The sequence below is a fragment of the Suncus etruscus genome, chromosome 16, assembly GCF_024139225.1.
Source record: "Suncus etruscus isolate mSunEtr1 chromosome 16, mSunEtr1.pri.cur, whole genome shotgun sequence".
Lineage (NCBI taxonomy): Eukaryota > Metazoa > Chordata > Mammalia > Eulipotyphla > Soricidae > Suncus > Suncus etruscus.
Window position 1 is genome coordinate 77,428,141 of NC_064863.1, and position 25,710 is coordinate 77,453,850.

The window sequence follows — 25,710 nt, forward strand, 5'->3', positions numbered from 1 at the left end:
GGCGTGGCCTCAACGGAACGGGTCTCTGCTCAGCGCGGCGCCGGGCGTGGTCTCAACGGGGAGGGGCGTGTCCTCGGCGGGGCGGGTCTCTGCTCAGCGCGGCGACGGGTGTGGTCTCAACGGGGACGGGCGTGGCCTCAACGAGGATGGGCGTGGCCTCGGTGGGACGGCACGGGTCTGTGCTCAGCGCGGCGCCGGGAGTGGCCTCAGCGCGGAGGGCGTGGCCTCGACGGGGAGGGGCGTGGCCTCGGCGGGACGGGTCTCTGCTCAGCGCGGCGCCGGGCGTGGCCTCAGCGCGGAGGGCGTGGCCTCGACGGAGAGGGGCGTGGCCTCGGCGGGACGGTCTCTGCTCAGCGCGGCGCCGGGCGTGGCCTCAGCGCGGAGGGCGTGGCCTCAACGGGAAGGGCGTGGCCTCGGCGGGACGGGTCTCTGCTCAGCGCGGCGCCGGGCGTGGCCTCAGCGCGGAGGGGCGTGGCCTCTGCCGGGAGGGCGTGGCCTGGGCGCGGGCCGGGGAAGAAACGAACATGGCTCCGGCGGCGGCGGCGGCGGGGGCGCGGGGCTTGGGGCGCGCGCGCGGGGGGCGCCGGTGATCGCGATGGTGCACTCGCGCCGCGTGCGTCCGCAGCCGCCCGAGGACGCCGCGAGGCCGGCGCTGGCGGGGGCGCTGGCGGGGGCGCTGGCGCTGGCGGCGGGCCCGGGCCGGCTGACGTCCGGCGGCGGCCTGCGCGAGGCGCGCGGCCTGGACATGGAGATGGAGCGGCTGCGGCAGGCGGCGGCGCGGGACCCCCCGGCCGGAGCTTCGGCCTCTCCGTCGCCGCCGCCGGCGTCGTGCTCGCGGCAGGCGTGGAGCCGCGACAACCCGGGCTTCGAGGCGGAGGAGGACGAGGACGAGGAGGTGGAGGGCGAGGACGGCGGCACGGTGGTGGAGATGGACGTGGAGTGGCGGCCGGGCAGCCGCCGCGCGGCCTCGGCCTCGGGCTCCGGCTCCGGCTCCGGATCGGGCTCCGGCTCGGGCTCGGCGGGCGCGCGGGGCCGCGGGCTGGGCCCGGGCTACCCCGGCGCGGGCCCCGCGGGCGGGCGGCGGCGGCGGCGCGAGGAGCCGGGCCCGGCGGGCGGCGGCGGCAGCCCCGGGGGCCCCGGGGACCTGCGGCCGCGCCCCCGCGCCCGGGACGCCCCGGCCTGGCGCGAGACGCTGCTCCGGGCGCTGCGAGGTGAGCCAGCGCCGCTGCCCGCATCCCGCCCGCTGCAGCCTCGCCACCCCCGGGAGCTGCCCCGGGCTCGGACCCCTCCCCTGCATCCTCGCTTCTGCAAGTGCACACGAAAAGGGCGCGCCCGGAGGGGCCCCAGCGCGAGCTGTCAGGGGCCCCGGTGCTGTCACTGCGGTGCCGCTGCCCACCCGCCCCTGGCATCGCGGGGACCTTTGGAAGCCTCTCCTTGCCCATCGCTGACGTTGCCCGGGCCTTTCTTAGGAAGCCATGGCAAGGGGAAAGTTCCGATCTCACTCAGATCGCTGGGAGTCGGGTTTTGAAGGGCTGAACCCCCCCCTCCGAGATCCCCCCAAGGTGCGCCCGCTGCTGCGCACAGCAGGGATGGAATTTTTTTCCCCCCAAGTTGCCAGTTTTCTTTTAGAGGATGATAGCACAGCGGTGTTTGCCTTGCAAGCAGCTGATCCAGGACCAAAGGTGTTTGGTTCGAATCCCGGTGTCCCATGTGGTCCCCCGTGCCTGCCAGGAGCTATTTCTGAGCAGACAGCCAGGAGGAACCCCTGAGCGCCGCCGGGTGTGGCCCAAAAGCCAAAAAAGAATTTTCCAAGAACCGACCGAGTCCTGGTTTTGCATGCTTTTGTCGGCGTCGTCCTCAGGTGTTGCTTTTTTGCTCTCGCCATCCCAATTACCTTGAAGTGGTCCTGTTGTTTGAAATTCCTTTTCTTATTTGGGCCCATCCCACGACCCAAACCATCCATCCAGCTGTTTAGAGCAGCTAAAGCCATAGGGGTCTCGGCGGGGCATTCCATCCTCATGCTACCCTACCCTAACCTACCACTCCTTTGCCTGATGATTCTGAGCAAGTTTCCTAGCCCCTCTCTTCTGCTCAGTTCTTGCATTTTTAAGAAGAGATTATTAGATTTTACTAAGTCTGTTACTCAGGAAAATTTAGATGGGATTTAATAAATTAGGGCAAATTCCTGCTGGGTCTTGTTTCATAAATATGAATTGGACTACATTCTAAATGTACTTAGTTTGATAGTTCTTTCCCCCCCCCTCCCAAAAGGTTTAGTATTTCAGTGGGGGTGGGAAACAAAATAATCTATGTAAATGGGCAAGAAAACAGCTTATGGAATCAGAGAGATAGCATGGACTTAGGGCGTTTCCTTGCATGCAGAAGGACAGTGGTTTGAATCCCGGCATCCCATATGGTCCCCCGAGCCTGCCAGGAGCGATTTCTGAGTGTAGAGGCAGGAGTAACCCCTGAGCGCTGCTGGTTGTGACCCAAAAACCAGAAAAAAAGGAATGGAATCAACATTTTGTCACTTATTAAGTAAATAATGCCTGTTTAACACTTGGCACTTACTATGAATGTAGCATGGCATTAGGTGGTATAGAAAGAAAGGAACCTAGAGAGCACAGTACACTTTATGGACAGACTTCAGAAGAATGGAGCAAACGATGTTTCTCAGTTGGAATTTTATTTTTACTCTTGGGGTACCAATGTCAAAACTTGTTGGTACCTCTGTGAATAGTGCCCCAGAATCAGAATTGAAAGTAGCTTGAGCTTTCTAAAGGTAGGGGAGTTGACAGGAAATGACAGTACTTTGGAGTAGTCAGGAATATACCTCCAGTGTCCTGGGCTTCAGTTCCTAATTTATTTCAAAGAAGTGAAAGGTTGAACCTAACCTCTTAGATTCCCCTCTCTTGAAACTGCTCTGTGCTGTATTGCTGTGAGTCCAAGGTGGACATTAATAGTCCCTTTCCCCTTGGACAGTAAGCAGATATCTCTTATAGTGGAAGCAAGGTGTAAAGAAATGTTTGAGGCCTCGATAGGGGAACTATTATGACTAACTATGGACCAGACTTATCCCTAAGCGTAAGGAACTATTGAAGTTCTTTGAGAGTAGCGGAAGATGCTGAAAAGGACTCTCGGGCAAGCAGTGTGTTTATGGAAGAGACAGGGAAGCCCAATTCCAGCGAGGCCACAGCAGTGAATAGAGAAGACCAGGCCTAAAAAAGGCAGAGGACGCCTAGAACTTTCCAGACAGACCCAAAGGCAGTGATATTCTCCAACTGACATATTTACTTTTCTCATAGCCATGCTAGTGTGAGGATGAAAAGTCTGTATGAGATGTCAAGTTTTCTTCCAACATTTATGGCTGTCCTTGTTGAGATCGGGTTATTGGAGACATAAATGTTTCGTGTGTGTGGTGTGTGTGTGTGTGTGTGTGTGTGTGTGTGTGTGTGTTGTCTGTAAGTTTGTGTATATGCTGTATTCATCCTAGAGTTGTCACAGAGCACTGACTATATTGGCTAGACTAGACTCTTTTTTTTTTTTTTTTTTTTTTTTTTTGGCTTTTTTGGGTCACACTGGCAGCACTCAGGGGTTTCTTCTGGCTCCATGCTCAGAAAATTGCCCCCTGGCAGGCACGGGGAACAGATGCCGGGATTTGAACCACCGTCCTTACGCATGAAAGGCAAAACCTTACCTCCATGCTGTCTCTCCGGGCCCTAGACTAGACTCCTAGAAGTAATAGATGCTTGTCCTCAGTTACTCTGGTGTATGTTCACTGTTTCCAGAACTTCATTGTTCCCACCAGAAATAAGTCCAGTGAAAAATGACCCCCCTTTCACTCCCTACCTACACATGCTCCTTTAATCTCTATACTCCTTTTCTTTTCTCTCTTTTTTGGGGGAGGAGGGCACTCCTGGAGGTACTCAAGGCTTACTCCTGGCTCTGCACAGTTATTACTCCTGGTGTGGTTTGGGGTCCATAAGAGTGCTGGAGATTGAATCCAGGTCAGCTGCATGCGAGACGAGTGTCCTATTCACTGTATTATCACTCTGGCGCCTGCCCTTCTTATCCCCATACATTCCTCTGCTCTAGGTATCTTTTTTGTTGTTGTTGTTGTTTTGGGGCCACACCTGGCAGTGCTCAGGGGTTACTCCTGGCTGTCTGCTCAGAAATAGCTCCTGGCAGGCACGGGGGACCATATGGGACACCGGGATTCAAACCAACCACCTTTGGTCCTGGATCGACTGCTTGCAAGGCAAACGCCGCTGTGCTATCTCTCCGGGCCCTCTAGGTATCTTCTAATGAAATCAAACAGCCTTACATGCCTGGTTTATTTCATGTTTTCAAGGCTTTGCCCCTTCATGACACATACATGCACTTAGTTTATGTAGATAACCAGGTGGCATTCCACTGAGCATCTGTGTTGTGTCTTATTTCTCTGTGCCTTTGCTAGCGAACACTGGAATTGTTGCCACCGTTTGGCTTGTCTGACTTTCCCTGCTGTTTTTCATCCAGAACTTATTCTATCATTTCTTTCTTTTCCATATCATTGCTTTGCGTTGGGGGATTTTTTTTAAGTTTTTTCTTTTGGGGGGGGTGGATTGTGGTTGTTGTTGTTTTGGGGTCACACCCAGCAGTACCCAGAGTTTACTCATGATCTGCTCGAGAAGTCGCTCCTGGCAGGCTCAGGAGACCATAAGGGATGCTGGGATTAGAACCAGAGTCCATCCTGTGTTGGCTGCATGCAAGGCTGTGCTATCACTTGGCGCCTTTTTTTAAGTTTTTATTGAGACATTTACGAAGATGTGAGGAGAGAAATGGTAAATAAAGATGTACATGCTTGTTAGAGAATAAGCAAAGAAATAGACAAGCAAGCAAGATACTTGCCCAAGGGAGAAAATGGACTTAAAGAGCAAACTTTTACTTTTTCTTTTTTCTTTTTTTTTTTTTTTTTTTTGGTTTTTGGGTCACACCCGGCTGTGCTCAGGAGTTACTCCTGGCTGTCTGCTCAGAAATAGCTCCTGGCAGGCACGGGGGACCATATGGGACACCGGGATTCGAACCAACTACCTTTGGTTCTGGGTTGGCTGCTTGCAAGGCAAACACCGCTGTGCTATCTCTCCGGGCCCAAACTTTTACTTTTTCAATGGAGCATTGCTCCTCTAGGTTTTGTGATAAAGGTTTGCACAGAACAGAATTTGTGAAGTGTCAGCATTTACAGAGGTTCACTGTGGTCAGTGCTAGGGACCAGAAGTAAATAATAGGAAAACCTGACTCAAAGAGACCGGAGTTTAGCAAGGGTAAGTAAATAAGTAAATATTGGCAATACAAGTAGGGGGAAGATCCCTAGAAAAAAGGAACCAGGTATGCCTAGGGGGTTTAGAGGGACTGAAATTTGAGTTATAGGAGCTGGACTGATAGCACAGCAGTTAGGGCGTTTGCCTTGCACGCATCCCATACAGGATGGACCCCGGTTCAATTCCGGCATCCCATATGGTTCCCTGAGCCTGCCAGAAGCAATTTCTGAATGCAGAGCCAGGAGTAACTCCTGAGCGCCGCTGGGTGTGACCCAAACCCCCCCCCAAAATTGAGTTATAGTTGAAGACGGAGCAAAGTTTGAGGTGGAAAAATGGCAGGAGAAAGTCGGTGTATACCTATAAAAGGCCTAAAGGTAATTTCCTATAGTGACTCCAGGGGCACCAAGAAGGAAGTTGGTAGCATGAAGAAGCATAGCAAAGGTCTGGACGTAAGAAGGACCTGTGAGGTTGGACAACAGGAAGCAAGATCAGAGAGGTGCGAAGTCCAGCTCTGCAGGAGGACAAAGAAAGTGTCTGATCCAGGACACTGGCTTGGTCTAACCCAGCAGAGTGAGTAGTTTTCTGGAGAAAGAAAGGATGATAAAGTCATCCATTTTGGGGTACGGAAGTAAATGCTGACCATTATGTAAGAGAACTGGCTCTCACCATGGCACCAGACTCTGCTGAGGTTTTAGAAGCTGAGATTCAGTCTCGACCTCACTACTGAAGCTTTGATAGAAAATGAATTGATGTTCTTCCTTTTCTGTTGCCAAGCTGAGAGTTTCTTTAGATTTGGGACTTTCCTGCAGGCAAAATCCAGGCCAACTGGGTCTAGAGACCTCAATCTATGTCTTATGAGAAGTGGGACAGGACCGAGATTTGGATATTTTCCCTTCTAATCTCTCCTGACTTCTAAGCGCTGTACCCGAAGACTGTCAATCCCCAGAACCACCCCACCAAGAAGTGCTCATCTTCCATTTCCAGATGTAAAAATGGTGACTTGTGACTTAGGGTCATATTTCTGGTACCCTGAGTGGCAGGACCTGAGTTACATCCAGCCCAATTCAGACCTAGTATGCAGTACACCTTGGTCAGAATGTGACTGGGGCTTTCATGCACATCACAAGGACCCCCACAACACCTAGTAGTAAAGATCTGAAATGAATGACTCCATAACCAGGAGTGATGATTGAGAGGAGTTGGGTGAATCAGGCTCAGTAGGGCGTTAATGATTAAAACTGGGTGGCCAATCACCATTGGAGCCTATTTCAGTGATCTTGCCTAGTGATACTTTCTGTCTTTTCCAGAACAAAATAGTGGAGGTGGAATGGCATCTTTTGGTTATCCAAACTGTTTATTTCTATTTGGGACATATCTTGCATTTTGGATCGTCCATCTTGGACTTTCCCCCGAATCACTCTTTAACATGGTGTTTGGACATTGTGTTCAACGTTGGTGCTGCTCTGATCTAAGTCCCCTTTTAAGCTTGGAGAAAGTTGGGCCCTTATCAGTGTCCCCTCAGATTATGTCTTCCTTCCTGGCTTCCTGGAGTACTGCAGACTGCTCAAGTTGCTGGCCTGTACCCCTCTGCAGGGGTGGGATGAGGTTAATTCTTGACTTGCAAGGGTGGCCCCATTTTAGACATAAGCATTTGTCTTACCTGGTCAGACACGAGACCCCAAAAGGGGTTGACTGAGAGCCCGTTGTGTAGTGAAGGCAGATGTGAGGACTCATCAGATTGGAATGAAGGTACCTAAGACTGACCCACACTTACTCCTTGAGAACTTTGGGTGACACTTTTAAAGCACAGTTCATTGGAGGAGATAGAGCGCTTGAGACTTGACCACACCAAGGTTCGTTACATAAAACTGCAAATGGGGATGTGGTGCTTCCTTTCATTGGAAATGCTTGGCTCCCTTGCCAGAGAGCAGGAGAGTTGTTGAAGATTGCAAGCTGAGGTTGAGTCAGTTTTGAGGGGAGTTTCTCTCTGTGGAGGTCAGGCGATGCCATTCATAAAGATACAGAGCTGGTGTACTGTTGGTCAAGAGCAAGAAAGTAGGAAGTTGCTTCCCACTGACCGCCAATGCCACTGGCAGCATCTACCTCAACATATGTTTTAGGTCTGAGTTTTAAAAGAAGCAGACCCTGAAAAATGGTGCAGTTGTATTCAAAGCTCCCAAGCCTATGGTTTGGCTGTCCCCGTGTTATTCAGAGTGGTGATTTTCCATGTCATCTAAATTTGTCATAATTCTTTTATACGATAGAGTTTCAGTGAACAAACATTCTGCCTGTTGCATTTCTTCTGCGTGAGTAATTCCCTGACAACTAGCAGGCCTTGGCAGCAGCAAGCCTCTCCTGAGTTAGGCTCTGCTCTCAGCCTGGTGAGGCCCATGATGCGTAACACAGTGTCTTTGGATTCAAGTGCTGATTTTCCTACAGGAAATCTGGAAGAAGACACAAAGGAATGAAAACAGTCTCATGAGACTTTGGGAAGGGAAGAAAGCATAAGGAAAGCATGAGGAAAGCATTTCTTGGAAGTGAAGGGCCACTTGGAATGAATTGGTTTTTCTTCCAGGGAGTCCTCATGTGCTAGGAAGGGGTTAAGGTCTGTGAAAGAAAAGGAGATTGGAGGGAGGGCCAAGTTGGCTGCCATTAGTAGCCCCGGCCTCATCCAATCTGAAGGGTTGAAGAAGTTTGTCTTTTGGAAAGCATGGCGGTTCTTCCAAGGAACTGCAATGTGGCTTTACCCTGCTGTTCACTAATAGGGCTTTAGACGGCCGCGGAGTCTGTCTGCTGGCAGATCCAAAACTGCCGCAGCCGCCTCTGGCAAGCTCTTAGAGGCTTAGGTCATCTCCGCTCCTCCGCCCAACACTTTTTCCATCTCTGAAAAGGCAGGACGTGGCCGCCCCATGTACTCTTTCTCTGGGGAGACAGGGTAGTCAGAGGCATGCACGCTGTTTAAGCTTCTGTATTCATCGGCATCAAAAACATTGGTTTGGGCATCTTGCATGTGACCACCCAGTCGTTGCTTTTCGCAGTGGACAAGATGATGCAGAGCCAGGGAGCATAGCAGTGCGCCAGAAGCTGGATATTCGTTTCCATATTGAAACCATGTTTATGGGGCTGGAGAACAGCGTTCCTGGCCTCCGTCTGACTTCAGCCCAAGCTCCCTCACCACAGAGGGTCTCCTGTGGGGTCACTCCTGAAAAGACACCTCACCCCATCCCTGCCCATCAAGTACTGTTCATCTATCTGTCCATCGGAGGAGCTCTCAGAGGCTTTGTTTCTAAGCAGTCAGTTGTATACTACACCAGGCTTAGGAATAAGGGCTGTTGCTGATCTGTCCGCCATGGTAAAGGAGGTGCCCATGATGGCATCATTTCCTCTTCTCATTCTCCTATTTTTCTGAGGTAGTTTCTGGTGTTTTGTCACTCATCCACTGCCTTGTGTTTGTTACTGCTGTTGGGGGTGGATGTTATCTGCCAGTAGAGCCTGATAAAAAGTTGTTCTCTGCTATAACAGTTCCTCAGTTGTGTTCATATGTGCTTTGAAAAGTTAAGAATGGGAGACTCTTCCATAAAGGTTTTGTTGTTTTGTACATAAAAGTCTAGATCACAGGGTAAGAGCAACCGTACAGTAGGTAGGACGCTTGCCTTGCAACCACCCTGCATTTAATCTCTGGCATCCTATATGGTACCCCCAAGCAACACCAGAATTGACCCCTGAGCACAGAGCCGGCAGTAACCCCTGAACATCACCAGCTGTGGCCTTAAAACAACAAATAAAAATCCAAATGACATCTTTTTCTTTATCGTTTGAAAGGTCTGTGGGGAACCAGCCTCATGCAGGAAAACAGCACTAATCGAGAGAAGTACCTTCGGAGTGTTCTGCGGGAACTCATCACATTCCTCCTGTTTCTCATAGTCCTGTGCATCTGTGAGTAGAACCTTTCCTGCTTCTATTGGAGAAGCTGTAGGCCTTAGCTCCCCATCAGAATCGAACGTGCCCTGGGAGGGCTGGCTCAGGAGTTCTCTGCTTTGCTTGCAGTTCCCCGTTAGAACTGGGTGAAACTTTTTCTTAGTTTAAACCTGAATTAAAATATAACAGTATCTATGCTTTCAATGTTTAAGGAGTCACATAAGTTTTATGGCTTTAGATTGCTTTGTGTACTGCTAAGAAATATTATAATGTACTACAATCTGGGGACTTGAGGGACAAAGTAATTGTACATGGGTTCTGTTTTATTTTTCTTAATGTTCTTTGGCTGAAAGTTCAAAATTAAGGTATCAGCAAGGGGACTTCTTCTGAGAATTCTGTAACTTTACCTTGTCCTCTTTCTTTGCATCTTTGTTCTCATAATTAAAAATAAAAAATTTTAAAAAATAATATAACAGTATCTGATTATCCAGTTCATTCCAGTTGTGATTGTTTTCATGAAGAGGCAGATGATAACCTTCTAGGCAGGCAGCATCAAACCAGCCTAGAGCTAGAGATAACGCAAAGAACTGGATTATGGCCAGTCTACATGGACCCCAGTTCTGTCCATGGCAACACATATACATCATTTTCTCTGTCCCTCTCTCTCTCCCCATCTCCTTTTTTCTCTCTCTGCCTCTCTCCCTCTCCCACAGCTGGCTCAAGCTCAGTTTTGCATTGAAAATGGACCAAGGGTCTCCTGAGCCTTGCCTGGGAGTGTGCCCCTCGCCCCTAAGATACCAAGTAAAGGGGACTGGAGAGGTAGCATGAAGGTAAGGCGTTTGCCTCTCATGCAGAAGGTGGGTGGTTCAAATCCCGACATTCCATATGGTCCCCTGAGCCTGCCAGGAACGATTTCTGAGCATAGAGCCAGGAGTAACCCCTGAGTGCTGCCAAAACAAACAAACAAACAAACAAAAAAACAAAAACAAAACAAAAGATACCAAGTAAGATTGTTGCATTTGATTTCTTGACAATAAATCTACTGTTGCTATTATTATTAGATCGACTACTGTACAGTCTACATCAGAATTATTTTCTTCAAACTTCAAGTTAAACTTCCAAGAAATATGAATGGGGCCACTAATGTTGGTCTCCCAGGTTATATGATCTCATGTTCCTTGTTTTAGGGATTTGTTATATTATGTGGCCACTTGCTTTCTCATTTTTATTTTCTTCCACATCTCCAGTAACCCCTGAATTCTGTAGGGAAGTTACTTAGATTTGGGTTAAGTTTACTCTCTCCCCTCTTCGGCTTTCTTCCTATAACTCCCTGAGAAGAGAGGCCTTAGCTGGAAACTAGTCTGACAGGCCATTTTCTCCAAGCTACACAATCACAGGTTATGGAGTGCTCCTTTCAGGCAAGGACTTTGGGTGATGGGTTTGTGTCATTTCTTTTCTAAACCCTCTTGGTACAGTCAAGGACAGTCAAGGAGCAGATTTATGATCCTTACACACCTCCCACTCATCTTCCTCTAAGGAGCAACTTATTCTTAGCATGTAACCCTGGAAATATTGAACTGCTCTAACAGTGAATGGAAGCAAACCCCATCTTTTTTGTGTGCAGAGAGTCAAAAGCAATGCTTTCATAGTTCCAATGGTCGCCCTGAATTTTATTGATTGAGGATTAAGAGCTTCATTAAAAAGAATATTCTAGGGGCCAGAGTAAAAGCACAGCAGGTAGGGCATTTGCTTTACACACAGCTGACCCGGGACTACCCTGGTTCGTTCCCCAGCATCCCATAATGTCCCAAGCCTGCCAGGAGTGATTTCTGAGTACTAGGGTGTGGCCCCAAAAACCCAATGCACACACACACACACACACACACATCATACAAAAACAATATTCTGACTTACTAGGTTTATACAAAGAATACATTTTATGAGTTGATCATAATAGAGTGAGGAAACACTAGTTCCCTTATTTGTAATCTTAAATTTATTTTAAGTTACTATTTTGTACTAACACTGGTGAGCTTTTTTTTTTTTTTTTTTTTTTGGTTTTTGGGCCACACCTGGCGTTGCTCAGGGATTACTCCTGGCTGTCTGCTCAGAAATAGCTCCTGGCTGGTATGGGGTACCATATGGGACAACGGGATTTGAAACAACCACCTTTGGTCCTGGATCGGCTGCTTGCAAGGCAAATGCTGCTGTGCTATCTCTCCGGGCCCACTGGTGAGCTCTTAATGAGTTCTGTCAGACATTACTTGCGTGTGTGTGTGTGTGTGTATATGTGTGTGTGTGTGTGTGTGTGTGAGAGAGAGAGAGAGAGAGATTTTTGAAACTGTTCGTCTAAGTTGAAATTTAAGGTAAAGATCATATATATAGAAGCAATGTGCTTTCATTGTCTTTTTTCTTACTGCTTATTGATTTTCTAAAATATTCTGTTCTGCATTTTGAAAAGAATGTCTCCTTCCTTAAAATGTATTGTCAGGAGGGTAGAGAGATAGCACAGCGGTAAGGCATTTGCCTTGCATGCAGCCAACACATGACAGACCCCCGGTTCAATTTCTGGCATCCCATAAGGTCCCCCAGCAGCCTACCAGTAGCAGTTTCTGAGTGCAGAGCCAGGAGTAACCCCTGAGCACCACGAAGTATGACCCAAAAACAAACAAAAAAATGTATATCGGGTTGAAGAAATAGTAGAGTGTGAGGCACTTGCCTTGCATATAGCTGACTGGTATTCAGTCCTCCCTAATATACTATATATTACCCTGAGCACAATCAAGAGTAATTCCTGAGAGCAGAGCAAGTAGTGTCTAAGTTAGAAAAGCTAAAAAGCTAAAAACAATGTATTTGCTCTATAAGTAATTGCAGAGAAAGATATGTGATATTAAATTTTTTCTAAGCTGTTAGAGCTTAGAATATGAAAGTTTATCCCTACAGAGAAAAGACACTTAAATTGGTGATGGGAACGTTGCACTGGTGATGGGTGGTGTTCTTTACATGACTGAAACCCAAACGCAATCATGTATGTAATCAATGTGTTTAAATAAAATATATAAAAAAAAAATTGACTTGGGGCCCAGAGAGAAAGCACAGCGGCGTTTGCCTTGCAAGCAGCTGATCCAGGACCAAAGGTGGTTGGTTCAAATCCCAGTGTCCCACATGGTCCCCCGTGCCTGCCAGGAGCTATTTCTGAGCAGACAGCCAGGAGTAACCCCTGAGCACCGCCGGGTGTGGCCCAAAAAACAAAAAAAAAAAAATTTACTTTAACTGTTGATAGATTGATTAAAATCATAACCATCATTACTATTGTTCTTCACATATTCTATTATTACTCATATATTCTATTATTTTTGTATTTAGATACAGAATATTTCTCATGCAAATTGTAGGTACCCTTATAAATAAGTCTAGAATATCCCTGATCCCCCAAAATTGCTTGAGTATCAGAATTAGCATGACAATATTTTCTTAAATTACTCTTTACCTGGGGCCAGAATGGTAACACAGTGGTTAGGGAGTTTGCCTTCTACAAGACCCAGCCAACCCAGATTCACTCTCCAGCATTTCATATGGTCCTCCAAGCCTGCTGGGAGTGATTCTTGAAAACAAAACTAGGAAATAACCCCTGAGCACTTCTGGGTGTAGCCTAAAAAATATAATGAAATAAAATAAAATAAAAAGCAGTCATTAAAAACAAACCTTACTCTGCCCAAATCTACTAAATTTCAGCCTTGAAGATGTCACCCAAGTGCTGCATTTTTAGATTTAGATTTAGATTCCTGACAAGTTAGGAAATTGGGTGAGATAAATAGTTGAATATAGTGTTTTAGGAAATATGCCTTAGGCCATAACCTAATGTTTTCTTATGGAATCCAACCTAAGAAGGAATCTTAGCAGGGTAAAAGAGCAAATATTCTCCCTCTCAAATCATCCTGCTTTTGGCAGAGCAAGAGTTCTAACCTAAAGCACCAAAATTCAGTGCAGGGCTGGGAACTACCTCTGTGGCCAGTTCTTTCTAAAATGTATAAGGCCTGGCTTCTGTACTTAGCACTATGGCCATATCAGTGATTCATTTCCTTGGATGCTGTTTGGAAGCTCTTGTTTATGTGAAGGAAAATCTACCTGCTTAAACTGTCTGCCCTAACTGTACCTTTCATGGTCACTCATACCAAGGGCCTTTTCCCTGTTTCTTTTCCAGGTTAGCCCATCAGCCATTTGAAGATCAATATCCCACCTCCCCGAGTCTCTCAGCCACCCTAGGTGTTGAAGGCATGTCTGTGGGCAGCCCACATGGCTATTACACATGTATTTTACTTTCTTTGAAAATAGCCAGTGGGCCCGGAGAGATAGCACAGCGATGTTTGCCTTGCAAGCAGCCGATCCAGGACCAAAGGTGGTTGGTTCGAATCCCGGTGTCCCATATGGTTCCCCGTGCCTGCCAGGAGGAGGAGCAATTTCTGAGCAGACAGCCAGAGTAACCCCTGAGCACCGCCGGGTGTGGCCCAAAAACCAAAAAAAAAAAAAGAAAGAAAACAGCCAGAACCTGGTCATGAAAAGTGGGAAATCTGTCCTTGGACACATTCCACACTGAAAGTGTCCTCCTCCATCAAAATGAAAACTTCTTGCCCTATGAGTATTAGGTTTTTGTTTTGTTTGTTTGTTTATTTGGGGGGCCCATACCTGTGGTGGTGAAGATTTACTCCTGGTTCTGCACTCAGGAATTATTCCTGGCAGTGCTCAGGGGACCTTATGGGATTTGGGGGACTAAACCCAGGTCGACCAGATGCAAGGCGAGTGCCCTACCTACTGTACTGTCTCTCTAGCCCAGTGATGTGTATTTGTACACCTTTTTCCTGACTACAGCAAAAAAAAGAGATATGTACATCAATTCCAGTATATTGAAGTCACCTGGGATTTAGAGTTTTCATCTCCCCTCTGTGCTGTTCCACTGTGCTTCAACACTATCAACAGAATTGCTACCTTGTGCCCTTCTTTTTTGTTGTTGTTGTTGTTTTTTGGGTCACACTCGGCGGTGCTCAGGGGTTACTCCTGGCTGTCTGCTCAGAAATAGCTCCTGGCAGGCACGGGGGACCATATGGGACACCGGGATTCGAACCAACCACTTTTGGTCCTGGACCAGCTGCTTGCAAGGCAAACGCCACTGTGGTATCTCTCTGGGCCCACCTTGTGCCCTTCTGGCTAAAAGAACAACACACAAAAAAAAAGGATTAGTCTAAGAGCGTCCTTTGTTAATCAGTGCTCTTCAGTGGGGTTTTCTGAATTATACCACCTTCTAACTCAGACACTTGAAGAAGCATAGGAGTTTCCAGATCCTGAATAGTGCCTCCATTCCTCTGCCTTGTCAGCTCTTTAAAACGGAAGTGAGGAGAAGCTGCATGATTTACTCCTGGGACACCTTTCAAGTACTCACACTAAGTGTTTCCCCTTTCCGTATTTTACTAGTTTTAAAACCTTGCCTGAAAGCAGCCCTGGGTGGTACACCAGGGGTAGCAACTTGGCTGGCACATGCAAAGCCCTAGCCAGGTTCAGTCCTCAGCTCCCCGTGGACCCCCAGGCACAGTCAGATATGTCCTGCCCCTTCCCGCCCAGCCCCACCTACCCCTGCCGCATCACCAGCTATGACTGAACACAACTACACAAATGAGATAGAGTAAAAATAATTCCAAACTGACAAACTATTCCCTGTAAATGAATTAACGCACAGAACCCTTGGTCTTGCATATTGGCAACTTGCAGTAGTTGGAATTCTGCAGGACAGTTTGTTGTGGTAGGAAAGGTTTAAGAGTTTTGTGTGCCAGAAGACTCTGGAGTGTAAGTTGCATTTCTGCTACCTGTCTCCTTATCTGTAAAATACTTTTTTTTTTTAATAATTTGTAGAGAGAGATTAGGGATTATTATATACTCCTTGTGGAAACGTTGCCAGATGCTGTCTGCCAGTAAGGATTCTAGAACTGCTGTAGCCGGGGAAGAATTATCTTATCAGGGTTTTTTTTTGTTTTGTTTTGTTCTGTTTTGAGGCCTTCATTTGAAGTAACCATTTGCCCATCAGGAGCTTATTTTCTGTAGTGCTAGGCCGAGTTCTCACCCCTGACTTTTCAAATGTAGTAGAGATGGTCTCCTTAGCCAGAACTAATATAAGCATTTAATAACCCCCTTTCTAAAGTTTAATTTGGAATTTATTCTTAATTGAACCCCGAGATTGTTGTGGGTTTATATTCAAATCATTTACTTGTGGGTCACTGATAAGAACAATAATGGTGTTTCTTGTGTCTATTAGGATGCTGAATTGAAATAAAACAATGACTAGTGTTATAAAAGAACTTTGAAAAATGTAAACAAATGCCTTTTGTTTTCTTTTTTTTCTTTTTTTTTTTTCTTTTTTTTCTGGTTTGTCCACCCTTTGTATCCAAGAGTGCCTGTGGACAGAAAAGCTGAGAGGTTATTTTAAATATAGTAAGATAAGGCATTAAAACATGATGTTATGGGATGTTTCCATTGGAGTCAGTGATTTCCCGTGGTATTCTTTACCTGTGATCCTGTATATGATCTCCAAGGGATTAATGTGGGCCTTTGTCATAGAAGGCTGATTACATACCTGTTCTCTCTATGCTACTGCTTCTGGTGTTGCTGTTTTCTTTGTGGTATAATGCGGTCAAGAGTTTGCGTTGTTCCTATTTCATGTATGTTGGGCATTGCTCTCGAGTATATGTTGACTATTACAGTGTTTAGAGTTTCTACCCTGTTAAACCCTATTATTTGATTGTTGAGTGTTAGTTGTGTATAAGATGTATGTTCTAGGTGCTTCAGAATAGTGCTATCATTCTGTGTTTATCTTTTGTCTTCTGACTTACTTCGTTTAACATAACATGTTCTAGGTCCATCCACGTTGTGCAAAGTCTGTGATTGTATCATTTCTGACTGCCATGTAATATTCCATTTTGTTTTCTTTTGAATGCATCTCTTCCTTTATATTTTTCTAGATTTCTTTCAATAAAAACTATTTTGTTTCACACACACAAAAGAAATTTAAATTGTTTTCTACGTATCCAAGAAATATCTCAAATTAAAAGGCAGAAAACAATGATAAAGAATGTATCACTTGGTTCAGAGAGATAATACAACAGAAAGGGCACTTGGTTTGCACACAGCCAACCTGGGTTCAATCCCAGTATCCCATATGGTCCTTTCAGCACTGCTGAGAGTGTTCCCTGTACACCAGCAGGTGTGGCATCTCCAAAAATAAAAATAAATAAAGGTAAAAGTAGATAAAAAAGGATAAAAGTTTTAACACATTTATCACTGTGCTGCATGCCTGTCCCTTTTACTTTTGTTTCATTTTGGAGTCTTACCTCTGGGCTTACACTTGTCCTACCTTGGGGAATATGTGGGGTGCCAGGGATTGAACCCATATTGACCATGTGCAGCAGGGGTCCTCAAACTTTTTAAACATGGGGCCAGTTCACTGCCCCTCAGACCATTGGAGGGTCTGACTATAGTAAAAACAAAACTTATGAACGAATTCTTATGCACACTGCATATATCTTATTTTGCAATGAAGAAACAAAACAGATACAAGTACAATATGTGGCCCGTGGGCCATAGTTTGAGGACCACTGAATTGTGCAGGGTAAGTGCCTTTCTTACTCAATGTATTCTCTCTCCACCGCTATATTTTAATGCACTTAATAATAAATATATCACTGAGAAAAGTACTGAGACTTAGTAAACATTTAACAGAACAAGAAATACGACATTTTAACTAGGCTTTAATATTAAGTTCACTAATCTTTGCAAAATAATGAGAAATACTACAGGGATTAAGGTGTTTGCTTTGCACATCAACGACCAGTAGTTTGGTTCCCAGCACTGCAAATGGTCCCCTTGAGTAACACCAGGGGTCGCACTTTAGCAGAGATTCAGGAATAATGCCTGAGCACCACAAACTCAAGAAGTTAGATAATACAGTGTATGCCCTAAGAGAACAAAAAAATCTAAAAGGGTGTCTGTTATAGGGGCCAGAGTGAAAGCACAATGGTAGGGTGTTTGCCTTGCATGTGGCTGATCCGGAAGGGACCAGGTTTAATCCCTGGCATCCCATATGGTTCCCAGGGCCTGCCAGGAGCAATTTCTGAGCACAGAGCCAGGAGTAACCCCAGAGCACCGCCAAATGTGGCCCAAAACAAACAAAAGATTGTTGTCTGTTCCAGAGCCAGAGTGATAGGGCATGCATTTGCTTGCCCAGGTTCAAATCCTAACATCCTGATGGCCCCCAACCACCACCAAGAGTTTTTCATGAGTGCAGAGCTAGGAATAACCCCTGAGCACTGCCTCATGTGGGTTAAAGCTTCCCACCCCAACAAGAAAAAAGTAATCTATTTCTTGCCTTTTAGTGAGAACATCTTAAAGTCATCTTTTTTAATTTACTTTATTTAAAGACCATGTGTCACATCGTTGATAGGGTTGATCATAATACATATATTTCCAGGTAAGAGAGGCAAAATTATTAAATTTAAAATAAGAAAGAAAAGAAAGGGAAAACAAGTACAGTAACAAGAAAATTTGTGAGAATTACTGTATTGCAGTGAGGTCTTAAAGTCATTGCTGGAAGGTTTTATAAGCTCTTGTGGCCAGTTGATCATTCTGTTACTTTTTTTGTTTCTGAACATTAAGTGGCTTCAAATACACATTGGCGTCTAAATTGGTGTGTTCCTTCAGAGATGGTAGTATTTAAAATTAATTGTGCAGTTGTTGCCTAGCTGCAATCACAATCCAGGAATTCCAAGAACTATTACTGGAGCAATAGCACAGCATGATGCAGGGTTATTGATATGCAGCAGTTGTGGGTGGTGGGTGCAGTTATGGTGGCTTCCTCAAGGCAGTGTCTTAGCCTGCTGTCTCCTCCCAAGATTGCCAGCTTTCAGCTATGTGATTATTGTACACATAATTTGCCACAGCTTGGTTTATATCTCTTTCGAGAACAGAGTGAGTCAATGGCGCTGGTTGAATGCAGACATGTTGACTCTCAAGTCTTCTCCTTCCTTTAAAGTGTTGTTTTGATTACAATTCATAGCCCTTTCCTTTATTTTGATATGCCATTCCATAGCACTTAAGATGTGGGGGAGTCGGAGACACCCAGCAGTGCTCAAACTTACTCCTGACCTTATACTTGGAGATCACTTATGTGGAGCTTATGTCAAGCTGGCCATGTAGATAGCAATTGCATTGGCCACTATACTATCTCTCCAGCCCAACAATGGGTACTATTATATTTGCTTTCTTTTGTATTTCAATAAGCCTCTCCTGGGAGGTTATAACTTTCCTTCATCTTACAGAAATGAATGACTGGTTTTTTTTGGGGGGGGGGGGTTGTTTGTTTGTATTTTGGGTCACACCCGGCAGTTCTCAGGGGTCACTCCTGGCTCTATGCTCAGAAATCGCTCCTGGTAGGCTCGGGGGACCATATGGGATGCTGGGATTCGAACCACCGTCCTTCTTCATGCAAGGCAAACACCTTACCTCCATGCTATCTCTCTGGCCCCATGATTGACTGTTACTGTAAGATAAAAGCATGATACGTTTATCCATGGAGTTAAGAGGTCAGGCTATAGCTTCTCTGTAACTGCCTCTGCTCCTGCCCTTTACTGGGAGAGATTTCCGGCCAGCAGCTTTCTCTCAACCGGGACAGAAGGCAGAAAGCAGCTACAAATAATTCGCGAGTGTTAAGCTCTTTTGTGAACACCTAAAAAATTAAGCTGTAGAAATTAGTAGAATGCTCAAGGTGTGTTCCAGTTAAGAGGTTTATTTAGGGAGAGAGCAGGGCTTTTATGCCCTGCTTCAGTGGGAGGAGCAGCAACATAGGATTGAAACTTAAACCAATCAGATTTGTACAGGTACAACGATTTTAACCAATGGGAGCATAAACACATTTTGATGGCGGGAAGGATAAAGAGGAACCTGGCAGGATGGGGGGAGGGGAAGCAAATCCTTAAACAAATAGTTAATAGATCTTTCTTTTGTGCAAGCAATAAGGATTACAGTTTAAACCTTACAAAAACCTATCTATAATTACGTTTTTGAGAGCAGTTACAAAAACAGGTTCCATGGAAAGGTTAAGGAATCTGGTTTAAGCCAGATTCTGTGTGCTGGGCTAAATTTATTTGCAGAGTTTCTTTTTGGCTCGGGGCTAAGCAAACTTATGGCTTGAATCAGGCAGCAGTGAAAAATTCATTCAGAGTTCCATTGAATATGTGGGTGTACGGTCGCCCACACTTCTCCTGTGGGATATGATAGGGAGCACAAAGGGGTCCCAGAGTGCTGATGTGCTCTCTGTTGATCTGGGTGTGTTGCTTGCTTACAAGAATCTTCACTGTGAGTGTGGGCCAGAGCAATAGTATAGTCTTGCGCAAAGCTGAGCCAGGTTTGCTCCCCAGCCCACCAGGAGAGAACCCTGAACACTTCTGGGTTCTTCTTGGGTCCCTCCCAAGTCATGTGTTTGGTCACTTGTGTTCTTTTCTGTACATATGATAGGCTTCCCAGGACAGACCTGGGTTCAATCCCTGCCATCCCATATGGTCCCCTGAGCCAGGAGCAATTTCTGAGCACATAGCCAGGAATAACCCCTGAGCATCACCAGGTATGGCCCCAAAACAAACAAAAATTACCATAATAATATTATGTCTCATGGGCATTTGCAGAAAAGCTTGTGTTGATATCTTGGTAAAGATTTCTATCACAATTTATAATTTTCTTTGACGTTTTCTCCAAAGTATAGTAGAATAATAGGGGATTGTTTTAACTTTAACTCATCTCTTCCTTCCTTTCTTCGTTCCTTCTTTCCATACTTCCCTCTTTCCTTCTCTCCCTCCTTCTTCCCTCCCTCCCTCCCTCCCTTCCTTCCTTCCTTCCTTCCTTCCTTCCTTCCTTCCTTCCTTCCTTCCTTCCTTCCTTCCTTCCTTCCTTTCTTCCTTCCTTCCATCTTTTCCTCCCTCCCTTCTTCCTTTCTTTCTTTTTTCCTTCTTCCTTTCTTTTTCCAGGCTCAGTAGTGCTCAGCGATCAATCCTGACTGATCTCTTGGGGAGACCATACAGGGTGCTGGGAATCGAACCTGGGTTTCAACATGTAAGCCAAGCACCTTACCTGTCATACTGTCTCTGCATCCTCTGCAGTGCCCTCAACAAGGGTCCTCTAAATTGGCAAAAATAAATAAATAAATAAACCACTTTTTTCCCCCTTCAGCCTTATTAAGAAATAACACCTGTTTGTGTCTACACAAACCCACGGCATGGGAGCTTGACCCCACATATTGTGTGACACAATCCCCTCAGGGTCAGTGATAACCTCTAGTTCTTATACAGATAACAAGATGGAGGGAAATGGAAAGGGAAAGGGGGAACCACTTTGGGACAGTCTCCTGTGGTGTAATCTGACCATTTCTCTCTGTGGTCTTTGCTGCTTCAGACATGCATTCTCTATGAACTCCTGGTGCCCCAGACACAAGAAACTTCTAGTTTCAAAGTCTTCCCTCAACTCTTTATTCTTCTACATGCTTTTCTCAGCCCCTCAGCATCATATACATCTGTCTGAGATCATCCATTTCTTACACACCTTCCTCGGGTTTTCAGTTCCCTACACACCTCCCTCATCCTCTCAGAATCATAATACTTCCCTCGGACCCTGAGTCTCCTGCTTTTCTCTCTCAGCCCTCATCATCATACATTCCTCCCTGAACCCATCTGTCTCCTATATGCTTCCTTCAGCTCCTCAGTCAGAGCTCAGTGCTAAGCTCTGGCCTGCAGTGTCCTCCTCCCTTCACAAAGGATTGTGGGTACCTGGAGGGGCTGTGAGACATGAAGGTCTCTGTCACTTGAGTTGGTTGTGCCACATTGTCTGTGGTGCCATGACAGTCACCACAGCTACAGCCTGCCCGAAGCATGGTTCGGGATGGTATTCTCATGTCATAGGATTTATGGCATTTTCATGTCATAGGGTTCATGGCATCCCTGCAGATATGTAGACTAGGAACACCATAACAGCAGAGTTCTCTCTGTCCTGTAAGGGAGTTCCTCAGACCCAGGGCCTCCTACACAGAAGGTGACAGCATGTATCCCATCTCCACTTATGCTTTCTTCATGCTTGTGTTCTGACTGTCTTTGGCCCCAGGGTGTATTATTTTATATTCCAATTGGTTTCATTTTAAATTTTTTAATGCTTCTTTACCTTTTTTAATTTCTTCATTTGCACTTTTAAGAATGTTTTGCCTATTTGGGGCTTGTGGGGTAGGTGAGTGAAATCAGCTGCAATGTTTTTCCTTAGAAACACAGACCTTGTATCTATGGGTCATCTGGGGCAGTGACCCAAGACTGTCCAGCAGGGGGTGCCACAAGCTGCAGTTTACTTTTCAGAAAATTTCCAAAGCCTTCATCAATATTGAAAATTGAGACTACAGGAAAACAAAAGAGATGCTTCTAAATCAGTGTCTCTTATGTATATATGTCTATGTATATATATATACACAAAAGCCCACAAGTTAAAGGAAAAAATTCAGAAATTATATAAATTTTGATTTCAAGTTCACTGAAAAACTTGACTTCATGAGGGTTCTGTGGGCTTTGGGGAAGCTTTGCCACATCTCCTTGGCCTTCTGTCAGCTTTGTCTCCCACCACTAGCTCTGTGTCCAGAGAATGCTGTGGTAGTGATAGCAAATTCTCCCAGTTAGGCCTTTCTTGGTGGGCCAGAGAGCCAGGCTTCTGTCCCAGGATGGGGAAAAGAACATGAGGGAGAGTAAGGAAGGACAAGGGGCTGTCTGTCCAGGCACAGGAGGACGCCTCCTCATGGCCTTTCTCTCTGTTTCAGTGACCTATGGAATGATGAGCTCCAGCATCTATTACTACACTCGCCTAATGTCGCAGCTCTTCCTCGACACGCCGGTGTCCAAGACAGAGAAGTCCACCTTTAAAACTCTCTCTTCCATGGAGGACTTCTGGAAGGTATTTGCAGATGACTTCTGGTGCCAGGAAATGATTCCTGTGGTTGCCCAAGTTTTACCCCACCCCAACTCACCCCTGGCAGACTCAGAGACGTAGCTAAACATGTAACCTTTATATAAATCTTCATACTCAGGGTGAGTAGTTCAGAGTGTACCTCCGGAGGGTGGCACTCACCCACAGCTTTTCGGTCTCGTGCCTGCTGCAGTGACCTGCTTTATGTCTTTGAAACCTTGTGGTTACTGTCTGAGGTTGACAGTCACCTTATGCCCTAGGTCCTAAATGAAGAAACAAATACTCAGCACAGATACCTGGTGAGAAAGGAAAAGAAAAAGGAAAGTGTCCCAATCTGTACAGTTCATTTGCTCATTCACCATTCAGAAAATGTCGTCGAGTGTTTCTTAGGGTGCTAGACCTATTAGAGCAGATTTGGAACTTTTATCTTGCTTCATTTCTTATCTTTTGGCCGTGTCTCTTTGTGCTGGCTTGTACCCTAGAACAGGAAGCACATTTATTTTCAAAGCTCTCTACTGGGAAATTCAGCCTTTGTCACTTTTCATGTGGTCATGGATTCTAGGGGCAGGAGAGGAAAAGCCCACATGTGTCACCATAGATGAGACCAGGGGCCAATCTGGAAGAGCTGCTGCCGGAATTTAGGAAAAATCAGGAGAAAAATTGGAAAAGCAATCATGGTTTCTTGCTGGGAAGGTTCTTTCTAAAATGCTTATTAGATCTTGGTTAGAATTCCTGATTTTAAATATAGATAGCTGGTTCACAAAACCTGTTCATACCTATACCTGCGAAATACTTGACCACAGCAGTCCCACCTATCCATCTAACAGAGGTTTCTGCTCAGCTGGGCGAGAGAGGTGAGGACAGATGCACTGATCATCTGATAAGACCCAGAGAGTGCCTCTTCCCTCTGAGCACGAAGTAAAGGGACTTCTCACCTGTACACAGTCCCTGAATAGTAGACAATTAAACTTTTAAACTCAGAATTGTAGGGTTTGGGGCCAGAGCAGTGGCAAAGCAGTAGAGCATTTGCCTTGCAAGTTTCTGACCTAGGACAGATCTCGGTTTGATCCCCCAGCATTCCATATGGTTCCCCCAAGCCAGGAACTATTTCTGAGCACATAACCAGGAGTAACCCCTGAGTGTCACTGGGTGTGGCCCCCCCAAAAACAAACAAATAAAAAAAAAGAATTGTGGTGTTAGAGAATTGACAGTAGACCGTTCAACTGTTCAAGTGTCTCTCTGTTGACTGAGTGTAATTAAAATTTTAGCGTTTCTGGCCAGAGCGATAGCAGAGCAAGTAGACACTTGTGTTACATGTGGCTGATCTAGAGTCCATCCCGAGGATCCCATGTGGTCTCCCAACCCTACTAAGAGAGAGATCCTTGAGCACTGCTGAGTATGCCCTGTCAACAACATCAGTGTCAAACACTTGAATCTTTTACTCTCTAAAGTTCAGAACCGTGATTATGTGAGGTGCTAGATGTTTGCTCATTTATTTGGTTTGGTTTGTTTGTTTGTTTGAGGCCACATCCAGCCATGCTCAAGGCTTATCCCAGGGTCTGTGTTACGGAATCACTGCTGATGGTACTTGGGGAACTTATGCAGTGCCCGGGCTTCAAACCAGATTTGGAGAGATACAAGGCAACCCCTCCCTGTACAGTCTCTTAGGCACAGATAGATCCAGTTCATCATGGCTCTGGAACTGTCGCTAGTCCAAGAGCAGGAGGCATAGTAGTGCCATCATGAGAAAGAACGTTCCACATGGACACACCCTGCCTCGTTGAGGGTGCTTGTGACTGAGCCCATCTTTCACTCCTCCTGTCCACACGCTAGTTTCCTTGGACAGTGCGGGAAGGAGCAGGGCAGTACTGGAAGTGCTGCTCCTCGAGCCAGGCGCTTTGCTCAGTTCACAGAGGGCGCCTTGCTGGATGGTCTATACTGGAAGACACAGGCCAGCAATGGATCCGATGCAGACAACCGTACGTTCATCTACTCCGAGAATCTGCTGCTTGGGCTGCCACGCCTCCGGCAGCTCAGGGTCAGAAACGGCTCCTGCTCCATCCCCCAGGACCTGAGGGACGAGATCACCGAATGCTACGACATCTACTCTCCTGCCAGCGAGGACAGGGCACCCTTCGGGCCTCGGAATGGGACTGCGTGAGTGTCTGTGATGTCCACCAAGGCCTGACGCTGGCCCTGGCCCATACTCACCCCTGACCTCATCACCAGGAGTGAGTCTCCTATGACAGACGGAGGTCAAACAGTGCGGGCTGTTGTCTGCAGAGGGTGCTGGGGAACCTGGCATGTGGGCTGGTGTCCCACACCTTGTGAAGCCAGACAGTGTTCTCTGGAAGCCACCTCCTGCACAATTTGCTGAGGTGGGCACCAGCCTTATGGGGCCTTAGTGAGGGGTACAGGACTGGATCCCAGGGGACTGCTGTATTGCTGCTATTCGCATCTCTACCCACTTAGTCCCAGCCTTCCTGATCCTGGATAGCTTATCTTCTTGCCCCAGTTTCCATCTCCTCTCAACTACCTAGCTGGGCCCTGCATGCTCTTGAGGTTCTCAGTTCTATCATCTCCTGTGATTTCCATTAGCGATGACTTCTTTCTCCCAATTTCTTGAACAATTGAGGGAGGAGCAGGAAAAGGTCCTTGAGTCACCTCTGTTTCCCCATAGAACCATTTAGCCTCTAACTTGTGTGGTGGCCTTTCCAGGCACTTTGGAAAGAGACTATCCAAATGTCCGGCTTGTTGCCAGGCCATGTCCTATCACACTTAGTTCTTCACTTGTGGTAGCACTTGTCCCTCCTGGTTGCAGTGTTCTTGGGGAACCTCAAATCATCTGGTGCCCCTGCAGAGGCAAACCCTTAAATTAAAGCACAGCATGCAGGCTCTGAGGATGGGCAATCAGGGCAGTCCAGGTGTGATGGCATCCTACCTTTGCCCTTAAATGCTTTTGAGTTTAAGCAGACTTGGTCCTGAGATCCAAGAATAACTGAAAATTAAGTAAAGACACGCTTGTGATGCCATGTGGTGCCCAGCACCCAGCTGGGTGGGACCTAGATCTTATTACAGCACCTTCTCCCCACTGGAGACATGTTTTCTTCCCATTGCCACAAGCACTCCCATGACCCTCCCTATCTGTTCCATGTTTGCTTTGTGTCTCAACCAGATGGACCTATACAAGTGAGAAGGACTTGAATGGGAGTAGCCACTGGGGCCTGATGGCCACCTACAGTGGTGCCGGCTACTACCTGGACTTGTCAAAAACCAGGGCAGAGGCGGCTGCTCAGATCTCGACACTCAGGAAGCACAGGTGGCTGGACCAAGGAACCAGGGCAGTCTTTGTGGACTTCTCCATGTACAACGCCAACATCAACTTGTTCTGCGTGATCAGGTGTGTGCCCAGGGCACCCTGCCCTCCTCACATGTGCCCGGGGAGCTTATCTAGACATGGACCTGC

At 46.6% G+C, this 25,710-nt stretch overlaps 1 protein-coding gene across 1 annotated transcript in view; it reads left to right on the forward strand.

The window, feature by feature from the left end:
• The first annotated feature begins 595 nt into the window (after positions 1–595).
• The window catches only part of PKD2 (polycystin 2, transient receptor potential cation channel), a 62,544-nt gene continuing 37,429 nt past the window's right edge, over positions 596–25,710 (forward strand). Inside the window, exons 1-5 of the mRNA XM_049789779.1 lie at positions 596–1,211; positions 9,123–9,236; positions 22,099–22,232; positions 24,151–24,401; positions 25,420–25,644. Of these exons, the coding sequence (XP_049645736.1) occupies positions 596–1,211; positions 9,123–9,236; positions 22,099–22,232; positions 24,151–24,401; positions 25,420–25,644 (1,340 nt within the window). The remainder of the gene's footprint in view (positions 1,212–9,122; positions 9,237–22,098; positions 22,233–24,150; positions 24,402–25,419; positions 25,645–25,710) is intronic.